The sequence below is a fragment of the Copadichromis virginalis genome, linkage group LG4, assembly GCF_057382275.1.
Source record: "Copadichromis virginalis isolate Kocher_CV1m ecotype Utaka linkage group LG4, C_Virginalis_male_GT1.1, whole genome shotgun sequence".
Classification (NCBI taxonomy): Eukaryota; Metazoa; Chordata; class Actinopteri; order Cichliformes; family Cichlidae; genus Copadichromis; species Copadichromis virginalis.
Genome location: NC_140621.1, coordinates 16,739,699 through 16,756,676, shown reverse-complemented (window position 1 = coordinate 16,756,676; position 16,978 = coordinate 16,739,699). Strand labels below are relative to the sequence as shown.

Here is a 16,978-nt window from a genome sequence, read left to right as displayed (position 1 = left end):
TCTCACATTTACCAAAAACATCTTGATGATCCCCAAGACTCTTGGGAAAGGCACTGACATTATAAATTCACTTGTATATAAAATATAAACAGGGTAGAGGTTTTGGGAAGGAGAAAAGTAGTCACACAAAACCAAAAAGATCTCCATGTCAAGCTGTAAACGTGTTTATTTCTGCTTTACAGTTGCACATTTTAACATGAGAGTCTATGGAGAGACAGACTCAAGTGGCCATTAGAGGAACTGCAGGTCTTGGCACAATAACTCACAGTTATTCATCATTTCATACAGACCGATCAGCTCCCTGAGATGAGCTCGGATCCAGTGAGGTACTGACATAGGATGTGAGCGTCTGTCATATGTTGCCCGCTTTCGGCTCATCCTGTTGGCTCGTTCCTCGAGCTCCTCCAGCTGTTTTGAGCTGCTGCAGAAGGCCACTGCCATTGAGGGAACACTTTTGCCACAGTTGTACACACACAAAAAGATTCTAGGTCTGACCAATGTCGCAGCCATAGGCAAAAAGATGACAGTCAATAAAATTCTAAAAGGTAATTTATTAACACAATGATCAAAAAGTAAAAGATAAAACAGTCCAGTGTCCAATTTGCCTGTGAAGTAAAAACACACAGTCCAAGGCCAGAGCCAGCTATGCCACAAAGCCAGGTGATCACTCTGGCCTCTGCAACTCAGCTGCCTTTAGGCTGCGGCATATAATTGGCCCTGGCCTGCACAGAGACACAAAGTAACATGTTTCATGTCTCTCTGTGCAAAATGGGTTCAAAAACATAAACAACTGTGGTATACTGTTTGTCCGTGATTTGTGGCAGGATCAGCCTGATATTATTTGTGTCCCACTGTAACTTTACTGTATAAAGAGCTAAGATCTCCAAAATGTCAGCAGCAATGACTGTAGTCATTGGTCAGGAGTAGTTTATAAGAAGTATTTGTGAACTAAAAATCAAGAATGTGGGATACTGTTTGTACGTGATTTGGACAGCCCAGCGCGTGCTCCCGACGCAGGGGGAACTAATTCTGTTGGGGAGACCTACCTTGGCACTTGTGCAGGTGAAGCCAAAAGCAAGATAAGATATGCCTCATCATATTTTCTAGTATTTGGCTTGGAAGGAAGTTAGTTTGGAAACATATTTGCTTCATCTTCTGCTTTGCGTTTGTGTGGAAGCCCTGTCAAAAACCTGCCCATTATATGCTAGCACTCTGCTCTAACCTATGCAGCTTATTGTGAAATTTTGCAGCCAACTTCCGGTTTTGCCTCGCTGACTTGACGCACTGCCTCTGCTTGCTCTATGCAGACGGTGTGACGTCAGCCAGAGTCGGTCAGCTGGCTCCTCCATCTGAGCAGCACAGAGAGCCTCTCCCACAGGGAGACATCACCAAAAAACGCCCGAGTCTGGCCAGCAGCATCGGCGGCCTGCCGGAAGAGGAAAAGATATGGATAAAACGAGACTATAGTGGGGGATCGGCCATCGGCGATTATCGGGAAGACTAACTAGAATATTTATTTACCTATTTATTAATTATTTATTTTCCCTGCCAGCAATGGCTGGGGTCCATGGCTGCGGCTGCTGAGAGGCAGGTGCAATACCATCGACGAAGGCGTTTCGCTTCTCGGCATGGACGATCTACAGGCTGGCCCAGTGCCCATCCACAGCGCCCAGGATCTGATGCTTTCTGCCGGAGGACAGGGATAACAGGGCCGCGACTGGAGGAGATAGCCCGTAACTGGCTGGAGGAGCGGGAGGAGGAGGAGGAGGAGGAGGGGGTCTATTCATATCAGTTTATTAGAACCGATATTTTCAGCAGGGGAATCAAGGTTATGCGCACACAACAGTCTGCCTCCGTTCTGTAAACCTGCTGCAAAATGGCATGACTGTTCTCCTTTTTGAAGGCAGACTGTGATTGAATGTGCCCCTTCCCCCGTGCTGAGCGCATTCAAAAGCGGTGACACCCTCGCCTTTTAGGAGGGCCTGAAAAACTGTTGAGAGGAGGCGCAGCTTCATCTGGACCACAGCTGCCAAGATGATGGAGCTGCAGATAGACGAGGTGGTCTACCAGGACGACTACGGCTCCGGCTCCGTGATGTCGGAGCGGGTGTCGGGCCTGGCAAACAGCATCTACCGGGAGTTCGAGCGGCTGATACACAGCTACGATGAGGAGGTGGTGAAGGAGCTGATGCCGCTTGTGGTAAACGTCCTGGAAAACCTCGACGCGGTGCTGACGGAGAACCAGGAGCACGAGGTGGAGCTGGAGCTGCTGAAGGAGGACAACGAGCAGCTCATCACCCAGTATGAGAGGGAGAAAGCGCTGCGCAAGCAGGCGGAGGAGGTGCGTTAAAAGAGCTCCCCACACAGCACCACCGGCCACCGCAGGCCCGTCATTATCATCACTTCCAGCCGTCCTGTTCTGTAGGCACATGTGACTCATGTTTAGGCCCGTGACAGGGATTGCTAAACGTATTATTAGTGTCAATGCACTGCAGTCACTCGTAAACACACTGCTTACATTACTTAGGGATATTTAAATCAGTATAGAGACACCACTGGAAGTTTCTTTTTCTTTTAAAGAGGGTCAACCAGGTAAACAACAGGGACGTTTCCGGGATTTCTGAAATCAGGGGGCCCAGGGATGGGCAGACCAAGGCAGGGGTGCACAGCAATGTTGAAAACACTAGGCACAATTATCATAATTATCAATTAGGAGTCCACATGCAGATGGTGTTATTATAAAGGTAAACCATTGTTTTGGTTTAAAACAATGTTTTTGCAACATGATAAATAAGTATTTAGATACTTTAGGTGAGTAAAAGTTGTAATCCTGCATCCAAATATGGGTTTATGGCAGAATCCTAAGCATTGCATTACCGGATCATAGTTATTGGTCCATTTATGTCTTTATCACTTTAATCTTACGACTGGAGACAATTTTAATCATGTTAATCATGTTGCTACGGGGAGTTTTATGAATAATGTTAATAATAATAATATAGATTTTTAGATCCATAGATTTAAATTTTAAAATCTGCTAAATTAGAGTAAATTAAATGGTATGGAGTACAAGGATAATAACTGTACTGAAAATATAGTGAAGTGGAAATAGAAACCAGGAAAACTTCAGTAACATACTTGAGTAAATGTGCTACAAGTAATACACCATCACTCATTATACTCCAGCTCGCATCTGTACTGTAAGAACTGTCTGAGACAATCATATTTCTGGGGGTGGGCAGTGCCACCCTGTGCCCCCCTTCTGACCTTTGAAGTTAAGCACATGCATTGAAACAAAAGACATCTTACAGTTTTACCCTCGTTGTCTGTTTATCAACATCAGATTCTTTATGAAATGAAGTTAAAATCTAACATCGATTAATTCTGTTACTACAAGTTTTCCAAATATTGCTGTTTAACTTTAAAGTTAAAGTTAATAGCTTTGTCACTATTACAGATTTTTATTATCACTTTTTTCCTGCCAGTACTCCAGCTAACCGTTAACAGTGCTGCTACCACCATCATCACACATGGAATTTTAAGTGCTCCTTCCTTAAACTTTAACACAACACAGCAGAAGTATATGCAAATATAACACAAACACAGTATGCAAACACAAAGTGAGGGAGGACATGTTAGCAGGACATGCATGAAGATAAAGGCACAGTCAGCGTGACTCTCTGTGTGGGCGTTTGCACTCGAAAACAGTGAAAGAACAGGAACACAAACAACAAAAAGTGTGTTTCAATACGGGGCTATTAAATTACAGACTGAACTCCACCTGCAGCCACTTTTATCTCCTCTGTTTTTACCTGAGTGGTGTCATAACAGCAGTGAGATCCTGCAGGCAGACATCATAAAGCAACTTTAATCCTCCTCCCATCCAAAGAGGCCTCAGAGTATCACTGGCAGCCTTGCTGGTGTCAGCTTAGCTCAGCTTTTAGCCCACTTTGTCATCTGCTCTCCCCAGCGCCGTCCCCTCTGTTAGTTATCTAGTTTGTTTTCACTTTAAGCTGCCTTGTATTTAAGCTTCGGTTTAATATCATTACAGACTGAAAATGCTTATTGTGAAAATGAGATTTTGTAGGGCCAGTACTTGAAAATGAACATGTGCTGCAGGTTAAAGTAGGTGCTGAGCCATCAGTCGTGCCTCTGCAGAAACTGAAAAGGAAAACTGTAACAACAATGCATGCCTTTACATGCTATTTATATGTGTGCCAAAAACCCCCAAAACACTGTATAGAACTCAGATCTTCTCTTTGTCGTCAGCAGGGACTCTTTTCTTGCCTAGATTTTTGTCACGCACATGCAAATCTCTCTTTGCACTTCTGGCACAAGCTGTCTCGAAGACATTGCATATTTAAGATTTGAAGTTTTGTGCAGGGCTGCCCACACTTTTGCACAAACCTGTACTTGTTTGATGACCTTAGATGACAAATAAACAGACAGTTTTCTCCATCACTGGGGTGCAGAGGGGGATGGGATGATGTGCAAATGGGTAGAAGTCACAGGAAATCAATAGCACACAGAGCTCACTGGGGGAGTCTGGGACTGTAATCTGATTTGTGCTCATGAGAAGCAGAGAGAGAGTGAGAATAACAAAAGCAGAGAGAAAGAAACAGACTGAGGGTTTTATGAAGCTATGGCAGAGGCGAGGCAGCCCAGGCCAGATCGGAAAGAGTCTAAGGATAATAAGAGGAAAAAGAAGCAAACAGAGTCTGAGGAAAACAATAATGCCTCCTCCTGCAAGACATGGACAACAACAAGCAGAAAAGGCAGCTCACATTACAAAGTTATTAGAGCTAATGGTAAACAAAGACAACAGCCGCATCTTTTTACTCATGAAGCGTTCGACCGAGATACCCACAAGCACAAATTTAACCATTTTGTAGCATCTCCTGCTAAAACATCCTGTGTTTGTCTCCAGCCATCTTTTCCCCATCTCTCTTAATGTGATTTACATACAAAGGATTAACGAGCTATGCTCCACATGTTATCTTAACCTCTAGATTTTATAATAATTTCAAAGATTTCAGATTTTCCTCTGCTCCTCCTAATGCTGTTGTGACTTCACACCCTCCTCAGATATCACTCAGATATAACTCCTCAGATATCAGTGTGGTCACAGTTGAGCGTGTGACCACACTGCAGTCACACTTAGAGTCAGTTTGTCAGGAAAGCTCCTTAGTTTCACTTGTCACACATCGCAGGATTGCTTAATGAGAATTATTCCGACTGGACCGCGCAAACGTTCATTCCTACGCTGTGTCACGTTACCTGTCTGAGTGCTGTTCGCACAGTTTAAAGTTATTTATGAGAATGCACCGTGTTTTTCTTGCTTCTGTAGTTACACCAGTGCACACTGCAAGCTGTGCCTCACTAACACTGCATTTTAATGGAAAGCGATGTGCCTTTACTTGCACGGGTTTAGGAGCCTCGTGCAGATAAAGGCATGGGGGATAGAGGGATGGACTTGAAGGGCACCTTCCCAGTCTGAGGGGGGCAGGACGAAAGATATTGCTGTGTTTTGTTTCAGCGAAAAACAAAGACATCTAGTGTGTCACAAAGACAGTGTTTTGATGCGTAAACTCGGTCGTTTATCATTGAATCTATAGTATGTTAATGCTGTGGATGTTCAGCAGGGACAAGGCTGGAGGTTCGCTCTTCCTGCACCATGAGTACAGTGCAAAAACTGCAGCAGCTACAAGAATGCTGCAGCAATCACTCTGCAATTTCTCCAAGAATTTCACATTCTCCTTCTGCTAAAGCTGCAAGGAGACCACAGCATTAGTGTTGTTTACTGTGCTGCGTGGGTCAGGGTGTGTTTTGCCACATATTCGGTAACTCATTAAACTTGGTTAAATTCTTTAGTGACCTTTTCCCTGTAGCCGTGGAGATATTTCTACATGTGTCAATGACAAGTGTTGTTCATTCCCTGCAATTAATGCTTTAGGTACAGCATCAGCACTGGTTGTATTTTCAGAGTGCTGTTGTGTTGCAGTGCTTGCTATTTTGTGTGGCGTGTATCTGCTGCACGTTGGTGTTTCCAAGGTCTGTCTGCAGTCAGAGGATTACCGTATTAAGACTTTGTGGACTTGCGGAAAAAAGGACGTCATTGTGAGCAGCTTTATTTAAAAAAATGGAACAGGCAGCATGGCGGGGGGAGTAGGCAGCTCTGTGTTTCTGCCTGTATTGTGAGATAAATCTATTACAGACAAACTGTGAAATACTTTTACCATAATACACAGATACTACTGGCACATATAACCACATGTAAAGTGAGTTCAGTTTTCATTTTTTGACATGTGCACAAAAGCCCCGATGTATCCTGAAAACACACTGCTCTGAAGCTGATATGAACAATTATGTAATTCATAGACAATATGAAGTAAAATGATATGCTGTTTCCCTTCATATGAATTATAACAAAAATGCAAATTTTATGTGACCTTTCGCTTTTAGAGTCTGTAAATTAATTTCTCAGTCTATTTTTTTCTCTTGTTTGCCTTTTATCAGAAATTTATTGAATTTGAGGATTCGCTGGAGGCCGAGAAGAAGGACCTGCAGATACAGGTGGAGTTTTTGGAGCTACAGGGGAAACAGCTGGAGCTGAAGGCAAAGAACTATTCTGACCAGAGTGAGTGCATAGATGTCATGTTATATGCAGTGCATGTAGGACACCTGGCTCAAAGGGTGACCCTTATACCGAAGGTTGTACTGCTTACTGCAGGGTCCTGGGTTTGAGTCCGCCCCAGGCTGTCCTCTGAAGGTCATCGTGCTCCCGCTTTTCTCCACTGCCTTCCTGTCTACACTACACTGTCCTGTCTAATAGAATATGCTGTACATGTGGCTGCTGAGGCTCATTCAAAACACTGGAAATAGTGTTTAACAGCTGTGTGTGTGTGTGTGTGTGTGTGTGTGTGTGTGTGTGTGTGTGTGTGTGTGTGTGTGTGTGTGTGTGTGTGTAAGAAGGAGGACAGCAGGAGAGATAACACAGAGGCTCCAGGATACATTTCCACTGTAGTTTTGAAGGGAAGGCAGAAAGAGAAGTAGACACGCTCAGGATGTATTTTTAGACTTTGGTTGATTTTGAAATGAAACACTGATTTTCTTTGCTGTACATTATAAATACAGGCATCCAGTTAGCTTTGGGATTTATTTATTTGTATGTTTGCGGGGATCCACTGTACCCTTAATGTTTCTTTGTTTCTCCCCCAATGATTACTATATTAAATAGTGCAGCAATTTAAATACAAGCAGGCAAACATAAATTTGCAATCATTTCAATTTCATAACTTTGCACTCCTACTATGCAATCCAAAATGATACTTCATGTCCATTTAATTGGTGAAAGGTTATAAAGTGAGCTGGACGTCACTGCTGTTTAAATGTACTTTTGTTCTTGTTGCTGCTGAAGTTGATGTTGTGTCCGTCTGCTTCACAGTCACTCGGCTGGAAGAGCGAGAGTCAGACATGAAGAAAGAGTACAACGCTCTGCATCAGCGCCACACTGAGGTGAGCAAACCTTGGGCCCTCCTGTGAAATCACAAGAGTTAGATATTCTGCTGAACACCTACTCTTTTCTTTTTGATTTCTAGCTAGGATTTATTACACATTAGGCCCCATATCGGCATAATCCACCAAACATGCTCACAGTCATTTCAAATATTCATGATACTAAGCTTGAATGATACAGCCATCATGAGCGATGTTTCAGTAAAAGAAGCAGAATGGTGTTTTTTTGTTTTCTACAACTCAGAGTATCTAAATATGTGTGATATATGTGAAGTATTCAAAGCACTTTTGACCCCCATCAGTCTGGTTATCCATTAATTCACAAAACACAGTGTGTAGTAGATTATAGGTCAATCATGAAATAACTCTAATCTTTTATATTGTCAATGTATTTATTTAAAGAGGACGATGTGGTTCAACATACACTATATTGCCCAAAGTATTTGCTCATCTGTCTTCGCACGCATTTGAACTTGAGTAACATCCTGTTCTTAATCAATAGGGTTTAATATGATGTTGGCCCACCCTTTGCAGCTATAACAGGTTCACCTCTTCTGGGAAGAAGACTTCCACAAGTTTAGGAGTGTTTATGGGAATTTTTGACCATTGTTCCCGAAGCACATTTGTGAGTTCAGACACTGACGAGGTCTGGCTCACAATCTCCGCTCTAATTCATCCCAAAGATTTTCTGTTGAGTTGAGGTCAGGACTCTGTGCATCCTAGTTGAGTTCTTCCACACCTAACTTCCTCATCTACAACTTTATGGAGCTTGCTATGTGCAATGGTGCACAGTCATGTTGGACCATCTGGGACCCAAAACTGTTCCCTTAAATTCGTTAGCATGAAGTTGGCCAAAATGTCTTGGTATGCTGAAGCATTAAGAGTTCGTTTCACTGGAACTAAGGGCCTGAGCCCAACTCCTGAAAAACATCCCCACACCTTTATCCTCACTCCACCAAGGTTTACGCTTGGTACAGTGCAGTCAGACAAGTACCGTTGTCCTGGCAACCACCAAACCAAGACTCATCCATTGAATTGTCAGACAGTGAAGCGTGATTCGTCACTTCGGCTTGGATGCAGCTGTTTTCATGGAACTGTTAAACTCTCCACACATTGCTCTGAGCTAATCTGAAGGCCACATGAAGTCTGGAGTTCTTTAACGATTGAATCTGCAGAAAGTTGGCGACCTCTGCACACTATCCGCCTCTGCATCGGCTGACCCTGCTCTCAGTTCCTGTCATTCCCAATCGCTTCCACTTTGTTATAATACCACTAACAGCTGACTGTGGAATATTTAGTAGTGAGGAAATTTCATGTGTGAACAGGTGGCATCCTATCACAGTACCACGCTGGATTTTACTGAGCCCGTGAGAACGACAGATTCTTTCACAAATATTTGTAGAAGCAGCCTGCATGCCTGGGTGCTTGATTTTTATACACCTGTGAACATGGAAGTGATTGGAACACCTGAATTCAACAGTCTGGAAGGTTGACTGAATACTTAGCATTAGCACTATAGCATGCTACCAATATGGAGCATGAAACTGACATTTATAGCTATTGCTAATTTTTAACTCTTATTCCTTGCTGGGCTTTTACATTCATAATGCACAACATTCAGTTACATAACACCACAAGATACTATAAGCAAAAGTACAATAAATAAATAAATAGTGTAAAATATAGTGTAAGAAAGATAGATATTGCCCTGCTCTCCGGTTGTTCTCAAAACGATTTTTTGTTCTTGATTTCTTGGATCACAGATGATCCAGACGTACGTCGAGCACATAGAGCGGTCCAAAATGCAGCAGGCGGGGAGTAACAGCCAATCAGAAGGCACCGGCTGTGGGCGATCGTGAGTGTTTTGTTTTTTCTTTCATTTATATTCTGTGTGTGTGTAATTGTCTGTTTCTGTGGATCTGAACTATCATGTTTTGCACAGATCTATCAGGCTTTTCGTGTTGCAGCACATTTCTTGTGTTGAAGCTGGCGCCGTTTGTCATCAGCCACACTGAACAGCTGCCGTGTCCCGCTAACAGAGAGGAGAGGCGATGTGCAAACAGACACAACAGTCATTATAAACCTCTGTGGAAAATAATTAGAAAAACGAAGGAAGTTTGACTTTAATGTGCCAGCTTGTTGTGTTGAGCCAGGGCCAATCCCATGGGCTCGACAGCTAGAAGAGGAGCGGGACATCTGGTGTAGCTGCCTACCTAGGCTCCAGATTAGTCACTTTTAGCAATATGTCCACTAACTCATAAAATACCCACAGTGAAAGGCATGCAAGAAGTTTGCTCCAGACTTCTGATACTGTAAATAATCAATTGAGTAAATGATGAGCATGCTTTCAGCAGTACCTATCTTTTAGTTTTAGTTTCGATTTTTTAGCCTATTTTTCCTGTAAAAGGTGTCAAACTGTGAGATTCTTGCATGCAGGTTCTCTTGAAGTCTACCGAAAGACTGTGACCGACTATGTTTAGGTTACAGATGACCATAAAAGTCGTAGCAAAACCTTCAGCTTGCGGTTTTTCTTCTTTCTTTTTTTAAACAGTGATATATTTGCAGGTTTTTAATTGAATCCATTTGTCCTTCTACGAGTGGATGTCCAATGTCAGTGGCTGCAAAATGAATCCAAAACATTATTGATTCAACCCCGAACAGTTGCAGAGATGGTCTCATGGTGATAATCTGCACCCTTTTTTCCCCCTTTCCTTTTTTGGCATTTGCAAAGTTTTGATGCAACTTTGTGTTAAGTATGCAGGAAAGATTTCCCTTCAATAACTTCCCTGTGATGATTATATCTGTGCTCCAGAGTCTCCTAAATCTTGTTGAAGGGTTGAAGTGAGAGAAGGGTTTGATTTGTAATTGTTCCAGAAAGTTTTCTTTTTCTTTCTGAACTAAACAAAACCTCCAGTATTGTCACTAGCTGCCATTTCTCCGAGGCTCTGATTGAGTTTGCTGTATTTTTGTTGACTTTTCCTCCTTTTTGGACATCAATTACTTTAATCGTCTTGCTGCCATTAAGCTGCTGGGACAGGACTTTGCTTCCGCTGGCCTTTCTTAACCATGACTGTGAACAAGCCAGAGCCCCAAAAAACTGAGACACTAGAAAAAGTTAAACACCAAAAAGTTAAAACACCAGATTTTAAACGTTAAAGAGAATATTTCATCTTCACCTCAGCTCATTTTTTCCTCACTAAGTAATGCAGTTACAGAACTTTTGACCAGTCGTGCTCAAAGCTTTCCATGCCACTGTGTATCGTGTATCTCTAAAGTCAATTCGGCTACAGCGTCTAATGAAATGCATCTCAATCCTGCAAGTCTTCATCAACTGTGCTTATTACTGGAGAATGCATGAGGACAGTGTTATAGGTGGTTATGGGAGTCCTGCTGGGGTGTTCAGAATTAATAAAGTGAACATTTGATTATCCGAAGCAGTTTTAAAGACAAGACAGTGAAGATGTGCAGAAAAAACGAAACAAACTGTAGTTTAACTAAATGTGTAAAAGTGCGTGTTTGTTTGTGCGGTGTTATGCGTCATGGCATGTTCCTGTCTCCTGTCCTTCTCTAATCAGTGTCTGTCTTGTCTGTCTTGCTGGCTTGCTCTCTGTGCTGCTGTTTGCACAGTCAACGACACACATGGAGGAAAAGGTAAATCCAACATGATTCCTCGACTGCCTCGCTCCGCTTCCCTCGAGTCTGAATTAAAAATATCCCTCCCCTTATATTTGCTGCGCTTCCACACTTTATGGATGAAAGTATTCCCTAATGCACTTAATTTGCTAGTTACCGATGCTTTAAACATCTATTTATTATGTTGGATGCATCAGTGATGTTGTACTTCAATCTTAAATTAAGGACTAAGGAATGGATCAAGGGTCATGTTAAGCATATTTTCCCGATATCTCCCCCTACCTTCTCCTCTTTCTCCCTCATGTGTTTCTGCCAGTCAGTTTGTCCCCCGTCTGTCTGTCTGCCTGTCCTGCTTGTCTTTTGCTTTGTTATATATAATTTTAAACATCAGGATCTGAGGTTGTTTTTTCTTTGGATGCTTTTTGTTGGGATTAGTGAGATCAATGCTGTCATGTCTGGGCAGTAATTGTGATGTTTAAACCAAAGGTTAGTGTAGCTTCACACAAACACATGGTGCAGCTAGTCTGGACATTTCCAAAGGCAGCAACAAAGCCATAGCACATCTAAAACTCATTAGTTTACATGTACGGGGTTAAATCTATAAAAAAGCCAAGTGTTAAACCATCAGTCTGTTGTTTTAGCAGTTTTTGGAGGTCATGATGTGGAGCCTCTGCTGCTAGCTAAAACAGTTGGTGGATCTTTTTGCCTGTGGACTGAAACAAAATAGCACTCTAAGCTAAGCTAACTGACAGCTTCACCTTTATTGTACAGAGACAGCAACAAAGAGTCATGAATGAGAGTGTGAGTGACTGTCTATAGCGGGGGTGTCAAACATAAGGGCCAGAATCGGCCCAACAAAAACTCCAGTCTGGCCCATTGGATACAAACTGTGGAGGGGGGAAAGATTTTGGACTAACTATACATTCATAGAGCTTTTTGTAGGGCTTTTCCTACTGATAAAGACCTCCCCAAATGCCATTCATACTATTCTAAAGCAGACAAGTAAGAGTTAAGCTATTAAAAGACAGAAACGTGTTAGCGCGGTTAGCTTGTTAATGCGTTGACGCTGTCCAGCCCCATGCACGGGGCGATCCGCGGTAACTCGTTAACGGAGATTTGCCGCGTTAATGCAGCCATGGCGTTAACGCCATTTTAAAGAGATTAACGCTGACAGCACTAGTTTTTTGTTTTTTTCAATGTTAATGATAGAAAAGCATTTATGTTTAGGCATTTTAGCATTTCATCCTGTAGAAAAACTGAATTGAACTGTTGAAGTGCACTTCTTTTTCCTATATTTAAGATATCTCTGGATTTTTAAAGGTGCAGTAAAAAGGCTTTAAATTGACAAAGGGTTGAGTTTTCAATAGTATGATCAAAGTGAATTGCATGTGGCCACGGTGTAAAGTGAGTTTGACATTCTTGGGCTATAGTTTAACCCAGGCACAGACTTAAAAAACTGGTTTTGCTTTGCATTATATGCCTGCCAGAGTGAGCTCCAGCACCCCGGGGGGGAAGGGCACTGAATATGATACACTGAAATAACCAAGAGGCAGTCTCACCTAATCTCCACCACCTCTGTGTCTCCTCCTCCAGCAGCAAAGCAGAGCGCCCACCATCGTTGAGCCTGTACCCTGATGGCATGGTACGTGGGGGACTCGGGGGGGCTAGGATGATTCCCGGGAAAGACATCTGGCAGGTCAGCGAGCTCGGCCACTCTACCTTCAGCTCTGCCTACCAGGTGGGACAGAAAATGGCCCTGTCCTCCTCCCTCGGCCATAACAGCAGCCTGGGGAGTGGAAAGGGGGAGAGGCTGGCATTACTGCTGCCGGCCACACCCACACGGACCACCTCCCCTCCCACGCCTGCTTGTGTCACTTTTGAGGAAATTAATTTTGCATTGGAAATCTCAGTTGTTGTTTTTTAATCTAATTAGTTAGGTATAAACGATATGTTGACCCAAGCAAGCAGGGACCGCCGTTAGATGTTTGTTTTTGGCTTCATGCAGTTTTTTCTTGTGTCCTTATTTTACTGTGGCGTTGTGAAGCTGCTTTTTGTGTCGTGTTTTAGTTTACGCTTTTACGCAAAGTTTAAGCTCATGTTTATTAATGTTCATATAAACTGACAGCATACAGTGCTTCATATGTTATCCAAGGAAACCCCATTTCCTTGAACTCAGTCTGAAACACACAATTTAGAATTTTAATATACTCAATACAATTTAAATGACTCAGCATAATTTTTTTTATCCACAAGAGTCTAATGTGTTTTGCCTTACATATTTAGCCCCGTCACTTTACCTATTTGTTATCTAAGATAAATGTTTAAACCTATTCCCAAAATAAAACAGCAGAAAATTCCCAACTTTACAATCAGTGAGCAAAGTAAGAGACATCCCCGGCCTTCTTTCATTGCACGATGCTCATATAATGTCATTTGTGTCTCACCAAGGAGGACGGATCAGAGTCGGACTCGGTGGCGGCCACACCCAGCAGCACAGGAAGTAAGTCCAACACACCCACCTCCTCTGTCCCGTCCGCCACAGTCACCCCCATCAACGAGAGCTTCCACGGGCACGACTTTGACGTCACGCGGCCTGGAAACCGCAGGAAAAGCGCTAAGCGTCTCAGCCGGAATATGGAGGTGCAGGTTTCCCAGGAAACCAGGAATGTCAGCATCGGTAAGAGGATGTCACTGAGCGTGTCCTCACTTCAGAGGTTTGAAGTTACGCTGCATAAAATGTCAGTAGATTGCAGAGTTGCTCACAAAACGTTCAGACAGCCACACTCGGTACTCTGCTCTTCCAGGTATGGGAAGCAGCGACGAGTGGTCGGAGTTTCAGGAGCTCATCGATTCTACACCAGAGCTGGATATGTGTCTGGACCCCCGTATTTATGGAGGAGGAAACAGGTACAAGCAACAGTGTAGCTGCTTTAAGCACACAGTGTAAAAGGATATCAACATCCATGTTTTCCTGTCAAAACAAAGACAGAAACAGGTCTAGAAATCCTTTAGGTGGTCAGAGCTTTGATGGATTAGTCCTGCATGTCAACAGCATTATATTATATATTTATTAAATAAATAAATATATGAAAAATAAATGTGTTTTCATGTGTTTCAGCCCCTCCCAGGGCATAGTTAACGAGGCCTTCGGCATCAACACAGACTCTCTCTACCACGAGATCAAAGATGCCAAGTCGGACATCATTGGGGATGTGGATGCAGGTGCTGAGCTGCTGGGTAAGAACAGGATTCTGGTTTCAGTATGTTTTGATGTATTCATTATTGACACCCTAATCCAAGAGCCCCAAAGCCTGAAAGATAAATCATTTTCCCATGAAAGTGCAATGCTGGTCAGCAGCACATGATTTACTTCAGAGGAGATACTTGAAAACAAATAAAAGCGCCATCTTTACCTCGTCCTCCCAGGGTGACTTTTACTATAAGCTAACAGGCCAATATGCCATGTTATTGCACTCTAAATAGAGAAAATAAGGGCAGATGCATGTGCTGTGTGCGCGTGTTACACAGAGCCAGCATTTGTATTTTCTTTGCACTGCAGGCTCCGAGCTCCATGCGAGGCTGTGCGAATCTGCCGCTGCACTAACTTTACATTCTTTGTCTTGCATGGGGCGCTGCAGCGCACGTCTGCATCACCACACAGTCATCCTAAAAAACACACAATCTCACACATCCATGCACTTTTTCTTTCATTGTTTGTCTTTGTTATACTTTGCTCTTGTTTTTACAGCAGTTTTAGGGGCAGAGGAACAGTAAATGGAGCAGATTTGAACAGATGTTTTTGTCACTTATGTTCACATTACTCAGTTTAGATGCCCACTATCGCACACACCCCGTTTTGGGCTTATTCACACTGGGAGATTCTGGGAGATTTTGTGTATCAGTATTGACTCACTATCCCTGAGTTTTATGTTACAGAAGCAGGAAGCGCACTCTGACCCCGTCTCCTTGTCCATCTGTTAACCTCTCACCCATTTCCTTTTTTCCCCTTTTATGTGCTTCTGCCGGTGACACCCATAGGCGAGTTCTCAGGTGTGTATCTGAACACACGTTGGTTGGTATTGTTTTCTCTTAACTCTCTCAACTCCTCTCTACTTTCCAAAATCCACTTTTAAAAGTAGATGCTAATCAGTGGATATAATTGATAACAAAGTAACTTTGGAGTTATTGTGATGCTATGCTAGTAGATGACAAGTGTCAATTAGCAAGCAGTGCAGTGGTTTAGTTCCAGTCCTTTGAGGTAGCGGTGAAGTAGCAGTTAATATTTTATTTTTATAATATTTTATTACTAGAAGCCATCCCTGTTTAATTTTCAGTGAGGATTTCAGTGGTGGGTCCTTTCAGTGGGTCTTTCTAATAGATTTGATGATATAAAGGTCAGATTGTCCTTTGGTTCTGTAGCCATGCCTAAAAACCAAATCAATAAATGCTTATCAGCGTCTTCTCTCCTCTCTTCCCGTTCTTCCTTTTCTTTTTTCCATCTCTAATCTTCACCCTTTCCTCTTTTCTCTCGTCTCCTTTTCTTCTCTCCTTGTTTTGCTTCCAGTCCCTGATGATTTCTTAGGTAAGGCGCCCCATGCCTGCGCTCACATTTGCTTTAGCTTTCACATCCCTCTGTTTGTTTATGTTATGTGGCTTCTTATTTATATTTTCTGTCATTTTTTTTATTCCTCATATGCCTGAAATGTTATCATCCTTCGGTAATTGCAGTAAATCTTTCGTACATTATAGAACATTAAAATAATCCAGTGTTAAAGAGATGTTGCAGAGCTCTTATTCAAACAAATACTAAATGTATATATAGTGGAAGATATAATAACAAAAGAGAGTCAGGCAATGATAACAAATTAAGAAATGCATGAGCTCAAAAGCGGTCATGTGATAAAGAAAGTTTTCATATGACTGTGTGCAGTTCAAGAACTATGTGATTCAATCACCCTGTGATTCAGTGGGAATTAAGAGGGTCAGTAGCTGCCAAGCAAATGCACTTGACTAACTGATCATCGGCGAATGTGAGCACCTCCATCAAAGCAGAGGTTTTGGCAGTTTGCTGGTCTGGAGGAACGCTAAGGAGGAAAGACATCAGCGATGATCTTCGAGGAGTAAATGTTGATGCCCAACAATCTGGGAAAGGTTAAAAGGTCATTTCCAAACAACTTAATTCTACAGTGAGAAAGATGAAAACATTCAAGACAGATGCCAATCTTCCCATGAGTGAATGTCTCAGGAAATTCTATAGGCGTCTATAGGCATGTTAAATGTTACTGATAATGACAGTACAATTAGAAAAAGACTGAACAAGTATGGAGATACTTTCTCATATTGCACAGCACCAACAACTCATACCAGCTGTCAAGCACGGTGGTGGAGGGGTGATGTTTTGGGCTTGTTTCTCAGCCTGGACACCTTAAAGTCATTGAGTCAACCAAAATATTCTACAGTCAAGTGTGAAGCATCTGTCAGACGGCTCAAACTGGGTCATGGCACAGTGATTCCAAGCGCAGCAGCAAATCTATAACAGAATGGCTGAAAAAGTAAAGAATGAAGGTGTTGCAATGAACCAGTCCAGTCCAGACTCAAGGTTTTGACTGAAATGCTGTGGTGGGACCATAAGAGAGCTGTGCATAAACAAATGCTCACAAATTTCGATGACCTGAAGCAACATTGTAAAAAAGAGTAGGCCAGACTGTCATACAGAAACCAATTAATTCAAGTTATTGCTGTTAAAGGTTTTTCTACTGAATCATGGGGTCTGCTTAGTTTTTTCACAGGTCTGCATCGAACTTTCTTTTTATTTCTTCAGGATGAAATTC

The 16,978-nt window shown here is 42.5% G+C and overlaps 1 protein-coding gene across 18 annotated transcripts in view; it reads left to right on the top strand.

Moving 5' to 3' along the window:
• Positions 1-1,305: 1,305 nt before the first annotated feature.
• The window catches only part of mapk8ip3 (mitogen-activated protein kinase 8 interacting protein 3), a 32,117-nt gene continuing 16,444 nt past the window's right edge, over positions 1,306-16,978 (top strand). For 6 of the 18 annotated variants that reach the window (XM_085453864.1, XM_085453858.1, XM_085453863.1 and 3 more), the window contains exons 1-11: positions 1,306-2,340; positions 6,516-6,636; positions 7,444-7,514; positions 9,278-9,369; positions 11,142-11,165; positions 12,741-12,885; positions 13,596-13,824; positions 13,952-14,054; positions 14,266-14,384; positions 15,186-15,197; positions 15,712-15,729. In XM_085453864.1, coding sequence (XP_085309990.1) covers positions 2,035-2,340; positions 6,516-6,636; positions 7,444-7,514; positions 9,278-9,369; positions 11,142-11,165; positions 12,741-12,885; positions 13,596-13,824; positions 13,952-14,054; positions 14,266-14,384; positions 15,186-15,197; positions 15,712-15,729 — 1,240 coding nt within the window. In that variant the 5' untranslated portion in view covers positions 1,306-2,034. The remainder of the gene's footprint in view (positions 2,341-6,515; positions 6,637-7,443; positions 7,515-9,277; positions 9,370-11,141; positions 11,166-12,740; positions 12,886-13,595; positions 13,825-13,951; positions 14,055-14,265; positions 14,385-15,185; positions 15,198-15,711; positions 15,730-16,978) is intronic. The other 12 variants (XM_085453868.1, XM_085453867.1, XM_085453869.1 and 9 more) reach the window with 9 other exon arrangements.